Here is a 23,720-nt window from a genome sequence, read left to right as displayed (position 1 = left end):
GACAGCATTTTCTTTAAAGAAGAATAAACATTTTTTAATAGGATTATTATTTTAGAATGAGAATGTGAAAAATACCTTAACGAATTAATAATGCAAGGACATACAGACGTTGTTACAACCATTCGAGGAAACTGTTCAACATTTTATGTGTTGCTGCAGAAGAAATTCGTAATGTCGGCGGACAAATTATACGCTAGTGCTGCTAGAAAAGATCATAGTATTTTAAGGCTACATGATGTGTAGATGATATTGCTTGTCCCTCGTTTGCAGTTTGAAAATGTTTAATTATTAAAATCTTGGATTCGAAATAACGCTTATAACAGATAAACAAAAATCTTGTCTGTATTTGACATCACACTTGTGAAAATTAAGCGTGTAAAAAATCTGTAGAAGAAATGTAAACGTGCAAAGAAACTATTGTCAATAACATCACGCATACACACACAGAAGAAAATGTAAATAATTGATTTTTTTTATTATTATTACAATAATTTGAATATTGAAATTATTTTATATCATATGCTTTCTAATACTTATATGTATATAATTAATAACAATATATTAATAACAAACAATAAATTAAGGGCGTATTCTGGTTTGAAAGGTCTTAAAAATAAGTATTTTTCATACATAGGAATTTTTTATAGCGGAATAAAGTAAGCAAATATTGTTAAACTTTGCATGTTCTTATTTAACCTTATTTTAAGAATTTATTTTTATTTTTTAAGTAAGAAAAATGTTAATCCTGATTACTAGAAGGTGTAAATGACAGACGGAGTAAATGATTCTGGCTGTTCTATAGGTATCAGAAACCCAAAAACAAAAAATTTTCTTATTCAGAATAAGTGTGGTTATTGTCTGAACTAGAATAAACATTATACGTTTATTAGTTTTTTTCTTTTAATAAAATACTAACAAAATTTTAAAGAAAGTTATAATATTTTTAATAATATAAGAGAAATAAGACCCCCCGTTTTATGTGACAGTTATACAATCAATCAATATTAAATAAGCCGTTTACGGTCCGAGCTTGGATCTTAATAGCCTAATAATATTTTTTGTGTACTACACGTATATTTTATCCAACCTTAATAAACTACGCGCCGACATAACTTGTCAGATTTACAACACAGCTCTTGTTGGAGTAGTAAATTCTTTACTATTATTTAAATCGATTTAATTAGAGGGGAGTGAGGGGATTTTACTACTCCAATAAGAGCTGTGTTATAAGTCTGACAAGTTAGTCGGCGCGTAGTTTATTAAGGTTGAAAAAAATATGTAAATATAGTATATAAAAAATATTATTAGGCTACTATAAAATCCAAGCTCAGACCGTAAATTGTTTATTTAATATTGATTAATAATATTTTTGATAAAAAGGCTGCCTAGGATGGAAATATTGGTTTAGTTTTAGTTCAGACGATAGCCACATATACTTCTTCTGAATAAGAAAATTTTAGCTTTTTGCGTTTCAGATACCTATATTATAGAACAGCTAGAATTATTTACACTATCTGTCATTTATACCTTCTAGTGACCAGAATACCTATAATATAATAGAAAGGAAAAGCATTTTTGTTACTTAAAAAATAAAAATAAAATTTTAAAATAAGGTGAAGTGAACATGCAAAGTTTAACGTTATTCACTTTCTTCGTTTCCCTATAAAAAATTCCTGCAAAATATATATTTTAAAGATCTTTTAAATCAGAATACCCCCGTTAATAATTTTTTACATTCTCTTCCTGACGGAAGAGATTTTACCACTTCTCAATCTATATATATAAAATAGAATGTCTGTATGTATGTATGTATGTATGTAATGTATGTATGTATGTTCTTTATACACTCTTAAACTATTCGACCGAATTTTTACTAAAAGTATATAAAATAGGGGTAGAATTTCCCGGGGAGTGCCATAAAATGTGTGATTTTTCGTTACCGATCTTTTTTGAAAACCGGTATCAGAAATTTTTCCAATTTTTCTGGAAATAATTGACCGAGTAGAAAAAGATTGGTTACGACATGTTTAATCTATGAACACTCCTTATGTTTGTCCACAATAAGGATATTGAAACATAAATGAAGTCGTTTTAAGAAAAACGACTCCCGGGCGAAGCCCGGGTAATCAGCTAGTATAAATATAAATTTATCTTGCCATGGTTTCATTCGATTATTCCGGCGTTTTTATATTTGTGATTCAATTATATAGATTATTTGTTTATTTTGTTTATATTGTTAGGTGATTGTTTAATGTTTTAGTATGTTAAAATGAACATTAATTATCATGTTTCTTGATATTTATTATCTTCTTCTTTCGTAATAATCCGTTCCGAAGAAGACTAACTATAGTCGAAACATTAACCGTGTGCATTATTTGTATAATAAATTGTTTTTATTTTAATCCAATATCCCTCTTTTGGTGCTCGTGATTTGGCAAATTTAATAAGAGTAAAAAGAACACTATAAACTACCTTTTTTTCTTGATAGTTAATATTTTACTATTATTATGCATTTAAATATTAAATTTAAATATTATGCCAAAGTTAATGTTTTTAATATGACTTTTTTTTTTTAGATAAAAAAGCATATTGGCCAGAACGGGAATTTCTATACATTACATTTACGAATTTCAGTTTTTATGTTTATAAATATTTATTTAATTAATTAATTTTATGTTTAATTTTAACGGTACAAAAACTACGGAAGTACATAATCATACGCGATTTTATGTATAATAAAATTTATTTATTAATTTGCAATTTTTTTGTAAATATAATTGTAATATTTATAAATATAACAATTAAAACTCGTAAACATAAATGTAACATAGCGCATCGTCGATTTGCCAACTCGAGACTCGGCACTCGGCGAGACACGAGGGGCGATACCCGTGGCCTCTAACAGCTCAAGAGAGAAGGAAACAGCAGATCGTATGTCTGCCCTTCTCTCCCCGCGCGAAGCTTGCCGAGTGCCGAGCGTACACTGACAGAGGGGAGAGGAGGGACTTGTGCGACCAGCACATCCCCTCCATCTGAGTAGTTCGGACACGAACCATAGCACGGCACGGATACGAACCCATGTATCGTTACCCGAGTTCTCTCTGATTGTTACCGAGCGTAACGCCGTAGTTGACGTCCACTTTCTCAGAGGCCAGATTAGGACAGGCGTCCCCCGAAGCGGGATGGCCGCTCTCAGGTTTCTCTCTGCCCATATCTTATCCGAAGAATTGAATCGAGATATTTTTGTTTTTTGGAACTGACCAGAAGTAGTGACTACTGCGGTCTGATAAAACTATAACTTTATACAGGCGTTCAGGTGCGCAAGAAATAAAGTACACTCGATTATTGTAATACTTAATTGTGTCGTTAGTCTTTATTATATCAGTAACCGACATGGATGGCATGGATGATCATGAAACAGTGAAAACAGAAAAGACGCATAAGCATGAATTTACTTCTAATGTCATCTAGTGACTAAAAAAGAACCAAATATTCTACCAATCAGAATCAATTTTAACCGACCAATAAAATGTCAAGCTAAATCTGTAACACTCCTCCTCATTTTATTGAGTTAAATTGACCATCGCTCTTAGTTTTTCCAATCTCCGAGTGCTCAAAGGCTTCGTCATCATGTCTGCAATCATCTCCTCGGTTGGACAGTACTCGCAGAATATGATTTCTTGATCCACATAGTCCTTGACAAACTCCACCTTTGTATCAATGTGTTTACTCAGATTTGATATCTTCTCAGTCTCAATAAATTTAAGACAACTCTGATTGTCTTCATATATCCTTGATGGACCCTCTACAACCTGGTGCATGTCCTTCAGCAGTCGCCTCAACCAAGATGCTTCTCTACACGCCTCCGACAGTGCAATAAACTCCGCCTCCATAGTTGATAGCGCAACCACACTTTGTTTGCGGCATCCCCAGCTGACTAGACCACCGTTGACGAAGAAAACATAGCCACTGTTAGACTTTCTATCTGCTCTGTTCTCTGCCCAGTTTGCATCCGAGTATCCGTACAATAACTCATTTGTATCATTGCTATTTCCCAGTACCAATTTCATGTGCATTGTTCCTTTTAAGTATTTCAGCACTCTCTTCAATTCATTCCAATCTTCTTGGTGCGGTTGACTGACCTTTTGTGCTAAAATGGATATACTTGCTGAAATGTCTGGTCGTGTGTTTACTGAAATGTACAGTAAACATCCAACAAGTTTCTGGTAATCCTTATTCGATAGTAATAGATCTCTGTCCGAAGTTTGACTAGCCTTTAGATATCCAACGTTTATTGGGACGCTTGAGACTTTTGCATCTTGAAGACCAAATTCAGCTATTACCCTTCGAATGTAATTAGATTGACATAGATGATATATTCCGTATTCATCTTTGGCAATTTCAATACCAAGATAATGCTTTGCTTCACCTAGATCCTGGATTTCAAAAAACAAACTAATATCAGTTTTCATTCTGTCTATAGTCTTGTTTGATCTTGCTGTAATAATTATGTCGTCAACGTGAACAATAAGAAAACACCATTCATCATTCTCATCCTTCTTGACATAAAGACATGGATCAGCGTTACTTTGTGTAAAATTAGCTCTAGTTAAAGTCTTCTCGAGTTCATCATACCAAGATTTTGCTGCTTGTTTCAGGCCGTACAAACTTTTCAGCAACAAACAAACTAATTTTTCATTTCCATTCTTCACGAATCCTGGTGGCTGACTCATGTATATCTTCTCTTTGAGTTTTCCATTTAAAAATGCTGTCTTGAAGTCGAGGTGTCGGACAGTGTACCCCTTCTTCGAAGCAACTGCTAATAATGTTCTAAATGTTGCTTGCCGTGCAACTGGAGCAAAGACCTGGTCGTAATCAGTGCCATATTTTTGGGAAAACCCTTGTGCAACCAATCGTGCCTTGAAACGAATTGTATTTCCTTTAGCATCTGTTTTTACCTTGTAGATCCACTTGCATCCGATTGCTGTACGACCTTCTGGCAATTCACATAGTTTCCATGTTTCGTTCTTCTTTAGTGAATCCATCTCTTCTTCCATCGCTTGAATCCACCGTGCTTTGTTTTTGCTCGATAAAGCCTCAGATAATGTTTTAGGATCACTTATTTCATTGGTTATAGCTTTCACCGTATCTTGTATTAGCCGTTGTGGTGGTATACCCTTAGTTGATCGCTTTGAAATTCTTCTTGTAGATTGCGGTGCTTCCTCCTGAAGATGATCCTCTTCATTTGCTCTTCTTGTAGATTGCGGTGCCTCCTCCTGAAGATGATCCTCTTCATTTGCTTGAGCTGCATTCAGCATTACTTTCGCCTTGACCTTTTTCATCTTCGCTACTGTCATGCGTACTATCAATGAATGATTGAAACTCCGCATCTGAATTACTTTCTTGAGTGACCGTTGACTCAGATGATTGGTCCAAACCATCTTCAACTTCATCATTGTCCGTTTTATCCGTAGTACCAAGTTCCTTTCTTTGACTTGAAATTACTGATGAATCCACTTCTACTTCACTTCCTTAGTCGCTCATTTTCGAATTTGTAAAACGAACATCACGGCTTACAATTATTTTTCTTTGAATCGGATCATAGCATCGGTATGCTTTAGAGTTTTCATCGTAACCAATGAAAATCATCGGTTTTGCTACATCGTCCAACTTTCGTCGCCTTTGCTCTGGAACATGAACAAAACATTTTAAGCCGAATATCTGAATATGTTTTACCTTTGCTTTTTCTCCATTCCACTTTTGATATGGTGTTATTTCAATGGCTCTGGTAGGTAAACGGTTTTGAAGATAATTCGCCGTGTTTACTGCCTCCGCCCAGAATGTATGGGGTAAATCTGCATCCAAGAGCATACATCTTGCCATCTCGATAAGGGAACGGTTCTTTCTTTCAGCAACACCATTTTGCTGAGGTGTGTATGGCGCTGTGTACTGTATCTGAATACCTTGACCTTTTAAATATTCAGCAACTCCTTTACTGGTGTACTCTCCTCCTCGATCCGATCTTATAACTTTTGGCCGCTTAGAAAATTTATTCTTTACCATTTCTACATACTCCTTAATTTTTACTTCCACCTCTGATTTTTCTCGAAGAAAATAAATAACTGTATATCTAGAGAAGTCATCAATGAATGTGAGCACGTATCGTTTGCCGCCCGGTGAGGTAGTCTGCATTGGCCCGCAGACATCTGAATGAATTAAATCGAGTACAGACGTTGACTTGCTTGATGATCGCTTGGGAAATGGCAAGCGTGTCATTTTTGCTTGAAGACACACTTTGCATTGGACTTTAATTCCACAATGGCAAATCTTCAGTTCGTTGACCATGCCTTTTGAATACATTTCCTTTATTGCATCTGGATCTCGATGACCAAAGACTCGATGCCAGTGATGTATGCAATTTGATATATGTTCGGTGGAATGTTTGATTGCATAAACTTCATGTGGACGACACAATTTATACAAATTTCCGTTTGCTTCGGCGATTGCTATCTGTCTTTTGCCTTCCTTGATTTCGCAAAATTTGCTTGAAAAGTTAACTGTAAAGCCTTTGTCAACTAACCTTTTCACCGATAACAAACTTCCGTTGATCTGAGGTGCGTACAATACATCAGTTATAGTTCCGCATGTTATCTCGCCATCCGAGTTTATAAGTTTGATTTTGCATGTGCCCTTGCCTCGCACACACACCTTCTCGCCGTTTGCCACATTCAGACTGCTGCTGTCCGTATGTTCAAATGAGGTTAAACAATTTTTGTCGCTTGTAACGTGACTCGTCGCACCCGAATCTATGATCCAATCTCCAAACCCGTGTGATGAAACCATAAACATAAATTCATTATTGTGCTCGACTTTATTTGCTTTATCGCTAACTACCGTTTTTGCTGTGACTGTCTTATTTTCTTTGTCTTTCTTTTCTTTCCATGACTTATACTTATGGCAATCCTTTTTTATGTGACCATTCTTTTTACAGAAAAAACAAGACAATTTACCTTGAGTTGTTTTCAAAACTGAACCGTTTTGAGTGCTGTTACTGCTATCGATTTCCTTACGACGATTATGTTCATCAATTAATTTTGACTTTACCAATGACATCGTTAAATCTGCTTCCGATCTTGCTTCAAGCGCCGTAACCAACGAATCGTAGCTCCTGGGTAGACTGCTCAAGATCATTGCCACCGTCCACCTTTCTGACAATTGTTCCTCACCGAGATCAACTAACTTTTGAAATAAATTTGTTAGTTCAGAAATATGATTTTCCATACTGTCTCCTTCACCCATTTTGGAGCTGCAGATTTTCCGCATAAGACTGACTTTATTTCCCAACGAATCCTTTTCATGATATTCCTTCAATGCTAACCATGTAGCGCTTGCTGTTGTCTTTGTCCGAATAAGGCTTAATTGGCTATCTTCTACTAACAAACCTATCATCGAGCGAGCCTGGTCATCCCGTCTTTGCCAGTTTGCTATGTCATTTCTATTCGAGCCGTCGGCAGTTAATTCCGGTTTTACTTCATTGAGTACGCTCCACAGATTTTCCTTGATCAACAGTAGCTCCATTTTATACTTCCAGGTAAAATAGTTCTCACCATTCAGTTTTGCAATTGTGATCTTTGATACGTGCGCCATTTTTCCGTACGCCTTCACAACACACCGTCTCCGTACTTTTTCTCGAGCAGAAAGATACTTTATTTTAACCTTTATCTGCGACACCTTTTATTCTGGGCCCATAACCTGATAAAACTATAACTTTATACAGGCGTTCAGGTGCGCAAGAAATAAAGTACATTCGATTATTGTAATACTTAATTGTGTCGTTAGTCTTTATTATATCAGTAACCGACATGGATGGCATGGATGATCATGAAACAGTGAAAACAGAAAAGACGCATAAGCATGAATTTACTTCTAATGTCATCTAGTGACTAAAAAAGAACCAAATATTCTACCAATCAGAATCAATTTTAACCGACCAATAAAATGTCAAGCTAAATCTGTAACACGGTCAACTTTAAAATTTTAAATGGAAATATATGTCGTGTAGGAATAGATGTTGAAAAGAGAAACATCTTTTATTTGAATATAATCGCGATATCTCCAACTATTGAGGAGAAAACGATTGGAAAACTGAATGGTGATGGTGTAATAATAACAAAGTTTTGTATCCAAGAAATAATATTTTTATTAAGCCTTACAAATGTTCAATGTTTGTTCCGTCTTAATTTAAACAAAGACGGATTCTGTCTTTGATGTTATCTATAGCTCGAAGGACTTTTGCATCACTTAACGATCGGCATGCTTCCCGAATTTGTTTAATTTAATCTAATAATTAAGACGAATTTATTTCCATCTTTGTTTAAATCAAGACGGAAGGCACATTGAACATTTGTAATATTTCTCGTTTCGAATACGAAACTTCGTTACTATTATGACATCATCACCAATCAGTTTTCCAGTCGTTTCTCCTCAACGATTGGAGATATCGCGATTAGGTATGTTCAAATAAAAGATGTTTCTTTTTTCAAGATCTATCCAACGATACCCTACACGACATATGTTTCCATTTAAAATTTTAAAGTTGACCGTAGTAACTACTTCCGGTCAGTTCCGAAAATCGAAAATACCTTCATTCGATTCTTCGGATAGGATATGGAGCTTAATATTTCTCTTTAATTTCCTCTCACTTCGCGTTTACGAAAAAATCGGATGGGACGGGGATCTGATACTTTTTGTATATATTTACAATTAATCTTATATTAAAACTTTATTAAAATGAATTTCCACCTAAAATTAACTAAAAAATTATAATCTTTATATCAATTTGTTTTCTTGAAATTTAGTTTGCAAAGGCATCATTTGAAAACTCTTTCTTTTTAAGGCTTCTGGGTAGTCGCCGTGGTCATATCGTGACATCAAAGGCGAGAAATAATATACTGAGAATTCTTGCATGCCATTTTTAAATAAAAAGATATTTGGATGAAAAAATACTTCTGATCGATTTAACACACTTATAAAATATTCCGAAAACTATTTTTTTTCCTTGACAGTTAATAAACAGTTGTAAAATAAATATAATACGAAGCTTAATCATACAGGCTAATGCGCATGACTAGGCTTCGTATTATATTTATTTTACAACTGTTTATTAACTGTCAAGGAAAAAAAATTGTTTTCGGAATATTTTATAAGTGTTTTAAATCGGTCAAAAGTATTTTTTCATATAAATATCTGTCATTTTTCGTCTCTGATTTCACGATCTCATATGACCGCGGTGAGATCCCAGAAGCCTTAAATGCTTATAAGCCGAAACTAATTAATGCCTTAACATTTTTCGTTAAGGAAAAATTGATTTCAAATTGACTGCAGAATCTGTCTGTTAAAAGAATTCTGTGGCTTTGGAATTCTGTATATTACAATATATAGAAATTGTTAAAAAATATAAGTTATTTATTCTGATTTTATCTCAATTTGGCTGCCATAGAGAACCGTGTATCTTAGCAGTAGGCAATAAAGAAATCAAGTAATCTTGACAAGAGAGATTAGATTAAGATAATGGTTGACTACGGTTATCTCGTTAACGCTCTTAATTTTTATATTCTTCTTTCTACAGTTCATGTTATAATATATTTTATATATTAGCAGGAGTTTATTAATGCGCATGAAGAAATGGCTACAGACGGGGATGCAGAAAACCTTGAGCTTAAGGCGGAAACTGAAGTGATGGGCGACAGCGTCGGTTGAAACACAGCTGAGAAACATTCTATCGATTATATCTTTCTTGATGCGGTGCATTTCACGAGCGGTGCTGGAACGCTTTCGCATAATGGAAGAAATCAAAATTATTTGTAAAAAGAACTGAAAAACGGACGACGCATATACATGCAAACATATTTGCATATAATTCTTTATCTTGGATGATAATGTCGCAAACATACAGGAGGAAGGAACAAAAGTTGTTAGCTGTTTTATTTATTTTATAATTCTTGGGAATTTTGATGCTATACATTGCATAGTGTTATCTCTTTTAATTATTGAGGATTTAATGCATTACTTCATGAATATATCCTACAGATATTTTATCACGTTCTCAAATAATCCATATTTTGTCCATATAAAGGTTCTTTTCACTATTTTTTTTTTTTTAATGTAAATTTCTAGGTCGCCTATTTTTTGTGCAATCTGATTTCAAATAAATCTATGAATTGTTAATATAAAAAATTTTTTCAACATAATCCCATGAAAAAATTGCTTGCTGATGTATCAGATAATATATCCGCAACTTATTACATTAGTGTAATATAATAAGTAAAATAATTGTTATTAATTATAACAAATAATATAATAATTATTAGACATGTTTCGTAAATAATGTCGATTCTTTTAATAATAAATACTGAGTAATTAAGATATCCTATATTATTCGCAACTTATATTTTTGTTAAATGTTTTAAATGTATTTCTATTATAATAAAACAGCTAATTTTTTTGTCTTATTCCTATATTTATCGAAAGATGGATTAATAATTAATGTCTTTACCAAAGATTTTATGTAAATGGATTTACATAATTTGTACTAATCTCTCAAATGCAACTTTTTATACATAATTGCGTTGTGTTGCAAACCGAGTCCTGTATATTACTTTATTATCATTATTCTTACTTAAGAACTCGACATGCAAAGACGAATAGTAAAATAAGAGAAAAAAGGAAACTTTGTAAAAAATTCATTTTGATATAATTATTATTAGCTATTATTAATTTCTTCGAAGTTATCAGCCTATATTAATATATGCATATAAATTTGAGTTTCAATTATTTCAAAAACAAAAAAATAGTTGAGGAAAGATTAATGGCCATCGCACACAAAATTCCATAGGTTGCATAAGCATAGCATATGACCGCTGGACCAATGAGCATCTTATGTAAATTAATATGGCGACTTTATGCTGGATGCTTATTGGTTTAGCGGTCTTACGCTACGCTTATGCTAAGCTATGCATTTTGTGTGCGATGGCCTTAAGGGCCAAAGCACATAACATTGCGTAGCGATATACGACAGTCGTAGTCGTGAACATAAGAAACGCACAAGCTTTGGCGTATTCTGACTGTCAGAATACGCCAAAGCCTGTGCGTTAGGGCCAAAGCACATAACATTATGTAGTGATATACGATAGTCGTAGATCGCTAAGTAATGTTATGTGCTTTGGCCTTTACGTCCATGACTACAACTGTTGTATATCGCTACGCAATGTTATGTGCTTTGACCCTAACTTGAATTTTTTATCTTGCACATAAGAAATGTAGAAAGATGCCTTTGCGAGATTTTAAAGAGAAAAGAGCAAGAAGTAAACAAAAAGTACTGTTTTCTTATTTTTACAAAGTCGTGCATTCAATAGCTACTGTTTATAAATGATAATGATATATTTCCACGTCTTATATCGATTTGGAACAATTAAAAGAATTCAATAAAAACATATATTAGGATAATTGTACGATTAGAACTGTTATGTATAATCCATGAGAAAGATCTGCGAATTCAATTTTGCATTATACTTTATTATACTTTACGTTAAAACAAATAATAATTTACGGCTTCCAAAACTCGAGGGCTTCGTTAAGCTAAGCATTGAAATATTTGCAAATTAGTCCAGTATCTAAGATTCTATGAATTCTAAGTTCTACTAGATTCTACTTTCTTTAAGAATTTACAGCTTTGTAACAAAAGCTACGAAATACAAGAATACAAGAATCTTGGGATATAGGAATTCAAGAATCTCAGACTACAAATACATTTTTTATGAAATAGACGGTAGTTTATGTACTTAAAACAAATTTTCTACGTATAATACACACGTACAGATTCATATACAATATATATTAACAGATATGTATATATATGTGACAACTAGTGGCTTCATACAGGATGTCTCAAAACAGATATACTTTGCATAACTTTTTTTCTTTTGATTTATTTTTAAAAACTTTTTAAATAAAAATTTTCAACTTTTTTAAGGCAATTTTAGTAGAATAACTAGTTTTATAAAATAGCAAAAAAATAAGATAAGATTTCTCAGAATTCAAATATACTTATGGATTCTAGAATGTAAAGACTTGTAGAATTCGAATATTTGGAATCTGAAAATGTAAGGATTTGAAAAATGAAATTAGAACGTCGGAAGTTTACAAACACCAAAAACACTTAGCAGTGAGTTAAATTTACATTGATATTTTAACTTTCTATAATTTGTAATTGAATCATGAAGTATATTATTTTCTACATACATATTTTTCTGACATTTTTTATATGAATGAATATAATGCTGTTAGATTATAAAGTACAAAAAATGATCCTTTTGCAATATTATACGCAGTAATTTATGTGACATGTACTGTTCCTTTATGTGGAAACTTGTGAAATAAGATTATTCTGACTGTAAGAGGTATTTTAAAAATTCATGATAGCGATTAACTTGTTAAAAGCAAGAAAATACATATAAACAATAGCATTTTATATCCATGTAAATGATTTTTCATCAATGAAATTAAAGCATATTTATAAAATATAGTATAAACTTGGCTGTCAACTTGATACGTTTTATAGGAATGTGCAACAAATAACCATGCATTTATGCTATTGTTAGATTAATGCTAAGACTCCATAGACGCGGAAACGCCGTGCGGTAGAGTGCGTTGACCAATCAGAAGGCTGCCGCAAGTCGCCTGCCGCAAAATCAAAATTTGTGATTGGTCAACGCACTCTGCCGCATGGCGTTTCCGCGTCTATGGAGTCTTAGCATAAGGCTCCTGGGCGGTCACGGTGGCGCCGTACCGTCGCGGCAGAAATAAGAACCTCTCCTCTCACTCTCTCCAATGGAGAATTCTGTCTTGTGACATGTTGAGAACTTATTTTGCGTTGCGTTAAATTTCTTTATTATTCGCTCTGTACTTGTGCTATAACGTTTAACGTATTCGTGAAACTCGTAAAATTGACCGTATGGTAAGATTTGCAAGAAATACACATGCGGAAGGAACATTCTCCACTCCTTTCAATAGTCGAAAACGGCTTGTTTTTCCGTATGTTTAGGCTTCGTTTTATGGCTGTTTGTTTATTGTCGAGGGAAAAGGATAGTATCTGGTCAATTTTAGAAGTGTGCTGAAACGATCTATAGTGATTTTTTATTGAAATGTCTTTTTATTTCGGAAAATACCGCAACATAAAATAGGTTAATTTCTCGCCTCGATAGAGAGAGAGATTCAATATGGCCGCGGAGGTACCAGAGCTAGGAGCCTTAATAAGGAAGTTTTTCACATATACACGCATTCATATACACATACATGCGGATTTATGCATACTTTTTTATTTAAGCTCTATTTCAAATAAGTCAAATCTAAAATTTTTAGAAGAAGAAATTAAGAAAACTTTTTCAAGAGATTGTGAAAAGTTTACTGAATCCAAAGGTGATTATTTTGCTTACAATATGTTTACTTATTTGAATAATTTTTAAATAAAAATACCCAACAATTTTGTTTCTTGCTTCAGAAGGTACGATAAATCTGTTTTTCAGAATCGATTCAATAAATAACGATAAATATTGACAATTATTGTCATTTTTTTCATGTAATTGCATGGCTTTTTTGAACTAATAACAAAATCTGCTTCAATAAATTAAAGTAATTTTATTAAAAAAGAGTCACTTACATGAATTTGAATTATCCATGATTGTACGGTTGTTTACAATTCCCTTGCTCTTGACATCATTATGAAATAATTAACAGGGAGATGGTTGAATCTTACAATTAAAGTATCACATATATATGTTAGTGAGTATTTCAAGCAAGATATTAGCGGTTATTAGAGACAATCAATGAGACAGACAAAATTCTATCAATAAAATTTAAAATAATTAGTATGACGAGATCACAAAAGCATTTATTCTTTTTTATTCTTTTTAATTTTCTTCCTTTTTTCTTGTTATGTTAATTACAGAGAGGACTCATCTACTTACATAAAATCTTTGCTATTAGAGAACACTGGTAATCCCTAATAATAGTATACGAAAATCATTACAAATGCGATAATTGTATATGCATAAAATATTTAATTACATTATTATAGTTGATATTATTTTATTATATTATTATTATTGTATAAAAGTGCAGTTGATTTCTGTAATTCTTTGTATTCGTCTTTTTACCGATTACATATATGGAATCTATCTTGAAAAGCTACTGTAGTATTAAGAAAAAGAAGAGGAAAGGAAACATCAAGTAATAAAGAAATGCTTTTAACTCTTGAAACGTATAACTTTATATGTTAACAATTATATATATATATAATATTATTTATATTATATTATCACTACCCAGATTGTTAGAAACGGGCATTAAAGATCGTAAAGAGATTGTGTAAGTGTAGACATCTGTGAGCATAATGAATTATAAGCGGCGATTCGATAGCAGGCTCATAGATGGCATCGATGTTACAGTTCCCTATTTATCTTTAGCATTAAGAGTTTCGCGCGCGCTGCGACGGCGACGTTGCGCCCCAGCGCCGGAAAAAGGCACGGACCGACGATACTGCGCAAGCGTAAACGTATCGAGATGAACGTGAAGACCGCCGGGAAGGTATTCGTCTTCCGGCTAGCGAGGCGAAGAGTTGCGTTCCTTCTACCGGCGTCGTATATTTATGCAAATAGTTACGCGAGTGCAATCCGCCAGACTATTGAGTCTGAGACTGACCAGGGCCATTACAAGGACGTCTCCGCAGCATCAGAGGAGACATTGCAATACGGATCAGAGGCGATTACAAGTACCTCTCCCGATATACGACGGAAGGAAGGACGAACTTAGCCATTGCAACCAGGGTTCGGCAAACGGACGATAGCGGCCATTTTGCGCAATGCATAGGCCCTCCTGGTTTTGGTCAATGACCATCTTATCCAAAGACAACGACGGCGGATGCTTTCAGGTAACAAATACACATATCGAACTCGTGTAAATCAGAGATCACTTACGAGATTAATCGGCATCTATCAATAGGATTATGATGAACGCAAGGTTCTCATAAAAGGCAAAGGATTATGATGAACGCAAGGTTCTCATAAAAGGCAATAGGATTATGATGAACGCAAGGTTCTCATAAAAGGCAATAGGATTATGATGAACGCAACGTTCTATCATAAAACAGCGATCGTCTGATTACCGAGTTCGAGAAAGCACAGAGCGAAGGAGAGCCTCCTCGCATAACACGTAGCGACGGATTACTTCCTTGCAAACAAGCTACCTCGATTCCTAGATATTCCGGAATTAATTATCGGTCTGAGCTCAGTCGAATTAAAGTCACGTTTACATGGTTGCAACCCGCGGATAAAGTCATTGATTTTCAATATGCAATTGTTTAACTTACGTTCTCGATGCACACGTAAATCGAATCTTCATGTATAATTACTATTATCTTAACGAATATTACGATTTATCCTATGGCTATTTGCCAATTATTTAAGTGTACGAAGCACTATATTACTTATGAAAAGTTACTTATCTTTTAATTTAGTTCGTTCTTCAATTATTAACATATATGTATATATTATTACTCGAAATATTTATAACCTGAATTACCATATAAGTTACTGTGCCAATTGATAACTAGAAAGAACGTTATATTTCAGCTACCGAATCTCACATAATATTTATAAGAACATAAATCTTCTCTCGAATGCTTTACTTTGCACATGTTCATTTGCTTATACTTTGAGTGAGATATATATATACTAATTATAATAGACGAATTCTCAATTGACACAGTACTTCCATTTATGTATGCTTTGTATAATATTGCTCTAATTACATAACCTGCGTTTGACTTATGTGCTTAACTTGTATGATCCTTTCTTGAAACACAAACAAAGATTGAAATCACTTGGTTGTTTATTTGGCTAAGAAGCAGAATAACGGATTTCTGTTCTCTTGAACTCAATCTTGATGAGAGATTAACTTCTTTTTATGACGCATGAGAAAGGATTATGCAACAATAATTCAATATTGTCTGATTTTGTGTTTATGCTATACGTTCTTGGTAAAATATTATTACGATAAATTTGCTGATTGTAATCAAACCGCTGCGAAAATGCACAATCTCTTTACCGACTAAACCACAAGTAAAGTATCGTTCCCTTTTCTATAATTTCTAGAGCTCAGGTTTCTGCGCGAACTTGTACATTTCAAACACAGATATATTATTTGAAAAATTCTTACTTCTATATATAGATATTATCAAGTATTAATATATTCATAATTTCTGGCACGTGGTTATGAAGTATATTATCTTAATTCATCAGGAAACAAACTTTTTTGTCAACAATTTTTCCCTTATTCCCTTTTTCTTGCTTATTCTCCTGGTACAAGCGTCCAATAAAATTATTTTACTCTTGCACACAATATTTTTATTTTATAATGTATGTATAGCAAAGTTGCAAAGATGAAGTAACGTAATATCTTAATGAAATGAAGTAGACAACTGTCCTCTTACTAAAGATTTTATATTTGGAATAATGCAAGGTAGTGCAAGTTGAAGGTGTGTTTGCTTCGAGAGATCGTTCAGAACTGCTTTTGCTGTTTAATCCTTTCATATTAAGTCACACTTTTCTACAGTTTTATAATGGTCACATCGGGATCTAAACGATCCCAACAACTTTAATTGGCTGCTGTATTTACAGTTTTCATTATTTTGACTTGAAGAAATTATTGAACCTTCTTGAAATGTTGTAAAACTTGTTGCAATATTAATTTTGTTAATTATTTAATATATATTGACATATTAACATATTGAAAAAAAAAATCGTAAAAGTTAAGGTACATGAAAAATGACTTTTTTTATTTAAAAATTTGTAACTTCTTAAATTATTGATATTTTTGGCTAAAAGTTTATGACTGTACCCATGAGATGTGACACTTTTTGGAAAAAAATAGTACGGCAGTGTACGTTCTAAAAAAGTAGGTATTTATTTTGCAATACAAAGTAGCCAGATAATTTTCGGAAAAAATGAACAAGCAATTCTGTAAGAAAAACATATTTATTGAAAAGTAAAAAATTAGGAGTTGATGTAATTCTGCTTTGAAAAATTTTTGGAGTCATGCTGTCCTTTAGTGACCAGGAAAGGTTAATTCAAAAGTGATCTTTGTTTAAAAGAAATAAGTAGGATTTTCGTTGAGATAACGCGACACGTTCGAATAAATAATCGGAAGTAGTGACCCATACAGCACAAAATATTTTAAAAATATTTTTTAGGAAGATTAAAATAATTCACAAAAATATTTTTTAAATATTTCTGTCTGCCAGATTATGTCAGAAAAATATTTTCAAAAATATTTTTAAAAAATTGCAAATAAATATATTCAATAATATTTGTAAAATTTTTTAGAAATATTGCTTCGAAAAATAATATGTTTAATCTAATCAGCATTAATTGTTTCAAGTTTAAAAAATTTTTTAATATTTGAAAAATATACATCTTTACATCTTACTTTGGAAAATATTATTTTGTATATCTATTAGGATCTGACATATAGGCGGGGGTTAACCAAATATGGCGCAGAATAGATATAACACTTTCTCATATAGGGTCACTTTCTTCATTTTTAATGCACTTTCCAGACTTTAAAACGATCAGTCGATCAATTTTCTCAAAATTGCCAAATAAATGTTTTACATGTATAAAACACTCATTATATAGAGTTAGGAAAACAATGAAATCGAACATTTAACCCGTTGACTGTGTATGACGGCTATAGCCGCAAAAACAAAAGTAGCTAAGAGTGTGTATGACGGCTATAGCCGCAACGTAGAAAAAACAAAGTAAAACTTTCTGAATTTGCTTGAAACTTGTTACTCGGGGGTTTCTGGGGTCGCTGATTACGAATCCGAAGTCAGATGTACAAAATTCAAAATGGCGGATCCAATATGGCAGATCAAAATTACAAAAAAAGGTCTGATTTTCATGAAATTTGGTACTCTTATGTTTTTTGGGTTTCTGAATCCGAATATAAAGTCAGATTTTCAAAATTCAAAATAATAATAATAAAATTCCGTCTGTTGTTTTGTAATTTTGATCCGCTATATTGACCCGCCATTTTGAATTTTGTAAATTTGACATCATATTTGGATTCAGAGACCCAAAAAACATAAGGGTATCAAGTTTCATCATAATCCGATGAACTTTTTTTTCAACACACTTTTGGCCCAAATAGTAAAATTCTTTTACACAGCCAATGAGTTAAATTTTTTTGAGCCTCTTATTATCGATAGGAACAAGAAATATCTGCAGATATTAAAATTATAGCTCCGGGTCAAAACAAATATCCAGTCCCTTGGCACTTAACGGAAAATTTCGATGAATTGTGTTTTCCAAAAATTTTTGGAGGAAAAATTCTAGATAAAAAGAAATAAATTAACGTACTCGCAACGAATAAAATTTGAATCGAGGCACAGAGATAGAAGATCGTGTCAACTTACAAGAATTTTATTTATGGCTAAACAAAAATTAGAAAAGTCAATAATGTCAAATATAAATATTAACTTAAGGAGAATAAAGAAAAGTGATAACTTAACTGTCAACAAAGTTAAAGATTCGAATTTTTTAAACGATTCCATTTGTCATAACAATAGATACAAATTTATGAAACAAGTGTGATTGTCAGCTCGGTGCAAGCCAAGGGCTGAGTCTCAACATATTGCAGCGTGGTAACTGCTCTACCGAGTACAACACCCCGCCAGAAGTCAAAGATACAATTTTAGAAAAAGTCAATAATAAATTGCGAAATAAATTACTTACGTCATTAAAAACTAAAAAAGAACAGAATGTGGTGGCTTGGCTTACAAAGTAGTATTAAAAGTGGGTATTAAATACATAATAATTACTAATATAGATGGTGAAGATGGCCTAGTTAACGGAGCTGTGGCATATTGAAGAACATAACGTACGTTTAAACAAAGGTACAGAAGAACCAATTAAAATATAGCTAAATTTCAATAATAATAAAATTGGTGTGGAACAACGGCGACCATACGTAAAATATATGAATTAAAATTCTATAGAAATGTGTTTTTGGTTCCCATATATCACCACTCTCTGTCATATTGAACATTAATGAAAGAATGGGGTATCAAATCGTAAGACAACAATTTCCCATCATGTCTGCCGAAGCTTTGACAATACATAAGAGTCAAGGTTAAACCTACAAAAAAGTATGTATTGATTCAAGAAATAATTATCGTATGACTAGGCCAATGCTATACGTAACACTGAAGAGTGACAAAATTATCTGATTTATACATTCTGCTTGGAAGTTTTACACCACCAAAAAAACCATCCAAAGATAATCCTTTGGAGTTAGAAATGAAACGTTTAAGAGAAGAGAAATGTCTTAAATTATCATATTCCAACGTAATAGAAGAAAATCAATAAAAATTATATACCAGAACGTACGATCACTGAATAACAATCTAATCAATATATCTTATTATGATAAGTGGTATAAACAAGCCGATTCATTAATTTCTGCAGAATCACAAACAATCAAAACAGATTATTTGACATTTGAAAGATTTAATATTTTTTCCGATCAGATAATTATATGATAAACGTTTACCAAAAGGAATAATATGCTTTATCCAAAAAGAAGTGAACGCATTTATTAAGGGGGAGAGGGAGAGGGAGAGGGAGAGGGAGAGAGAGAGAGAGAGAGAGAGAGGAAGGAAGAGAGGGAGAGAGGGAGAAGGAGAGGGAGAGGGAAAGAGAGAGATTAGATTGATTGATTGATTGAGCTTTATTAGCCTCTTCGGCTATTTTTTACATCAAATGTCCTTACATTAATTCCTCTACATGAGGTGCAATATATTCTTTTAACATACGTTTAAATGGTTCGATTCTTTCACATTGCTTTCTCTGGTAACATTTCCATTGCAATTCTGCTGTAAGACTGCAGAAAAGTCGTGCATTAACTTTCGGGCATATCATGCGTTTTCTATTTCCAACTTTGACTATTTTTCTGTTGGCAGAAACTTGCGCTCGTCGTAGTGCAACAGAATTGTGGAAGATATGTGTATGCATTTACATATAACAGAATAGTGCAAGAAATGCGGCAGATGCTTGCGCAAATCGCAGTGCAACATAATCGCGCCAGATTTGTAGCATCGCCTACTGCTACCCATACAGCACAAAATATCTTTAAAATATTTTTTAGAAAGATTAAAATAATTTACAAAAATATTTTTTATATTTATAGCACCGCAGTGGTGTTGGGTAAGCCTTACGTTGCATTGCTGGCGAAGATATTGTCGCGAATGTCATGATTATGCTTCGCCGGAGGCCTGCTTCTGCTTATATTAGATCCCAACTGAAATTTACTTACGAGTTAGTTTTACCATTATGCGCCGCCTAGCGGCATCGTTGCAAACTAGCACATACAGCAGAATTCAACAAGAATTACGATAGATGCTTGCGTAAGAAGTAGAGCAGCAGAAATACAAATAATTTTGGCAGAACATATACCGTACATCTGATTTATTAATCAAACATTTTTCGAAATTCGTAACGCCAAATGGAACGTATAGGCGTATAGCCTACATCTTACAGCACGAAACTATAACAGTTTCACAATCTCCAGTTAACTTACAGTAATTATTTCTATAAATATTTTTATATATATAACATATATTAAAAACAACTTTAATAATATTGATGATAATTATTTACACTTTATTTCAAACTATTTATTATAATCTTTTAGATACTTTTATTTTCCGGACATTATAATATTTACAAAATATTCAACGTATATATTTTCAAAATATTTAAATCTTTTTTATAAATATTTTAAAAATATTTTATAAATATTTTGTGCTGTCTGGGAGTTTAGCGCGCTCGGCTGTTCTTTTTCTGACGGGCAGATGCTTGCACGCTTTTTTCGCATTTCTGTCACTCGGATCTGTACGGCAAAAACAACAATTTAAGCGACATTATACACTTGTAAAATTTTGCTGCAAATATATATGTTTCAAGAGTCTAGCACACTCGACTGCTCTTTTTCTCACGGGCAGATGCTTGCACGTTCTTTTCGCGTTTCTGCCGGTCGGATCTGTACGGCAAAAACAACAATTTAAGCGACATACACTTGTGAAATTTTGCTGCAAATATGTTTCAAGCGTCACACTCGACTGCTCTTTTTCTCACGGGCAGATGCTTGCACGTTCTTTTCACGTTTCTGCCGGTCGGATCTGTACTCAAAACTCTGCTGCAAAAAGCAGTCGAGTGTGCGTAAAGAAGTTGTTCAATATATAGTATTGCATTAATATAAAATTATTAATTTAAAATTACATTATTTAAAATTTAAATAGTTTTTAATAATACTATTCTTACGGATCTCTGTTGAGATTCTGACCTTTTGTCTTTTCACACTCGCAAGATATATATCGATAGAAATAACCCTAATAACACAGTCTGATAGTTCAGATACGTCCCGAAGAAGTGCGCAAGAAAACAGTCAAAAATTGCGACAGAAGTGCATAATATCTGTGTTTAACGAGTAATTACTGTACTATTGCAGTAGTCTGCTGTAAGACGCTACTGTAAAATTTTATACTATTTGTTAAAAGTAAACATGCAGCAGAAATGTGAAAACAATATGGAAGTATCTGCCCAACAGAAAAATAACAGCAAATCGCGTTAGACTCTTCACGCACACTCGACTGCTTTTTGCAGCAGAGTTTTGAGTACAGATCCGACCGGCAGAAACGTGAAAAGAACGTGCAAGCATCTGCCCGTGAGAAAAAGAGCAGTCGAGTGTGCTAGACGCTTGAAACATATTTGCAGCAAAATTTCACAAGTGTATGTCGCTTAAATTTTGTTGTTTTTGCCGTAAACAGACCCGACCGGCAGAAACGCGAAGAGAACATGCAAGCATCTGCCCGTGAGAAAAAGAGCAGTCGAGTGTGCTAGACGCTTGAAACATATTTGCAGCAAAATTTCACAAGTGTATGTCGCTTAAATTTTGTTGTTTTTGCCGTACAGATCCGACCGGCAGAAACGCGAAAAGAACGTGCAAGCATCTGCCCGTGAGAAAAAGAGCAGTCGAGTGTGCTAGACTCTTCAATAGTTATTTGTGTAACAAGTGTCGTAAGATGAAAATTCCCGGGTGCGGAGTTTACGCACGAGCCAAAGGCGAGTGCGGTAACCGCACCCGGAAATTTTCATCTTTACACACGACTTACACTCCCTATTTTATGTTGCAAGTGCCTGGAAAGTGGTCTATCACGCACGCGTAGCGTGCGTAATGGGGCATTTTCCATGCACGTGATGCATAAACATATTTGCAGCAAAATTTCACAAGTGTATAATGTCGCTTAAATTGTTTTTGCCATACAGATCCGAGTGACAGAAATGCGAAAAAAGCGTGCAAGCATCTGCCCGTCAGAAAAAGAACAGCCGAGCGCGCTAAACTCCCAGACAGTACAAAATATTTATAAAACATTTATAAAATATTAAAAAAAAAAAGATTTAAATATTTTGAAAATATATACGTTGAATATTTTGTAAATATTATAATGTCCGAAAAATAAAAGTATCTAAAAGATTATAATAAATATTTTAAAATAAAGTGTAAATAATTATCATCAATATTATTAAAGTTGTTTTTAATTTATGTTATATATAAATATTTATAGAAATAATTACTGTAGGTTAACTGGAGATTGTGAAACTGTTATAGCTTCGTGCTGTAAGATGTAGGCTATATGCCTATACGGTCCATTTTGGCGTTACGAATTTTGAAAAATGTTTGATTGATAAATCAGATGTACGGTATATATTCTGCCAAAATTATTTGTATTTCTGCTGCTCTACTTCTTACGCAAGCATCTGTCGTAATTCTTGTTGAATTCTGCTGTATGTGCTAGTTTGCAACGATGCCGCTAGGCGGCGCATAATGGCAAAACTAACTCGTAAGTAAATTTCAGTTGGGATCTAATATAAGCAGGCCTCCGGCGAAGCAAAATCACGACATTCGCGACAATATATTCGCCAGCAATGCAACGTAAGGCTTACCCAACACCACTGCGGTGCTATAAATATAAAAAGTATTTTTGTAAATTATTTTAATCTTCCTAAAAAATATTTTAAAAATATTTTGTGCTGTATGGGTAGCAGTAGGCGCTGCTACAAATCTGGTGCGATTATGTTGCACTGCGATTTGCGCAAGCATCTGCCGCATTTCTTGCACTAGCTATTCTGCTATATGTAAATGCATACACATATCTTCCACAATTCTGTTGCACTACGACGAGCGCAAGTTTCTGCCAACAGAAAAATAGTCAAAGTTGGAAATAGAAAACGCATGATCTGCCCGAAAGTTAATGCACGACTTTTCGTGCAGTTTTACAGCAGAATTGCAATGGAAATGTTACCAGGGATAGGTAAGAAAAAGAGCAATATATTTTTCTGTAAAATCTTCCTTGCTAAGCAACGAACAAGCAATCGTTATTCCAAAGGAAGAATTAATGAGTAAAATTAAGGCTAGTATACATAGCCGGTTCTTAATTCAAGACAATGGCTTAAGGTTGATAATACGGCTCTGTTATATCTAACAATCGAGTGATTAGTTTATAACATCTCTCTCTCTTAAGATTATACTCCAGCCGGTCTTAAATA

The 23,720-nt window shown here is 33.4% G+C and overlaps 1 protein-coding gene across 7 annotated transcripts in view; it reads left to right on the top strand.

The window, feature by feature from the left end:
- Positions 1 to 23,720, top strand: part of Rhogef2 (Rho guanine nucleotide exchange factor 2) — a 250,749-nt gene that overhangs the window by 225,353 nt on the left and 1,676 nt on the right. For 5 of the 7 annotated variants that reach the window (XM_071791539.1, XM_071791545.1, XM_071791542.1 and 2 more), the window contains one exon: positions 9,658 to 14,316. The exons of 1 other annotated variant lie outside the window; for it this stretch is intronic. In XM_071791539.1, coding sequence (XP_071647640.1) covers positions 9,658 to 9,759 — 102 coding nt within the window. In that variant the 3' untranslated portion in view covers positions 9,760 to 14,316. Of the gene's footprint in view, positions 1 to 9,657; positions 14,317 to 23,720 lie in introns of those variants that run through there. One more of the 7 variants, XM_071791541.1, reaches the window with a different exon arrangement.

This window comes from Temnothorax longispinosus, chromosome 10 (genome assembly GCF_030848805.1).
Source record: "Temnothorax longispinosus isolate EJ_2023e chromosome 10, Tlon_JGU_v1, whole genome shotgun sequence".
In the NCBI taxonomy this organism is placed as follows: domain Eukaryota; kingdom Metazoa; phylum Arthropoda; class Insecta; order Hymenoptera; family Formicidae; genus Temnothorax; species Temnothorax longispinosus.
Note: the sequence above shows the minus strand (reverse complement) of the source record. Positions and strands in the feature narration are given on the sequence as shown.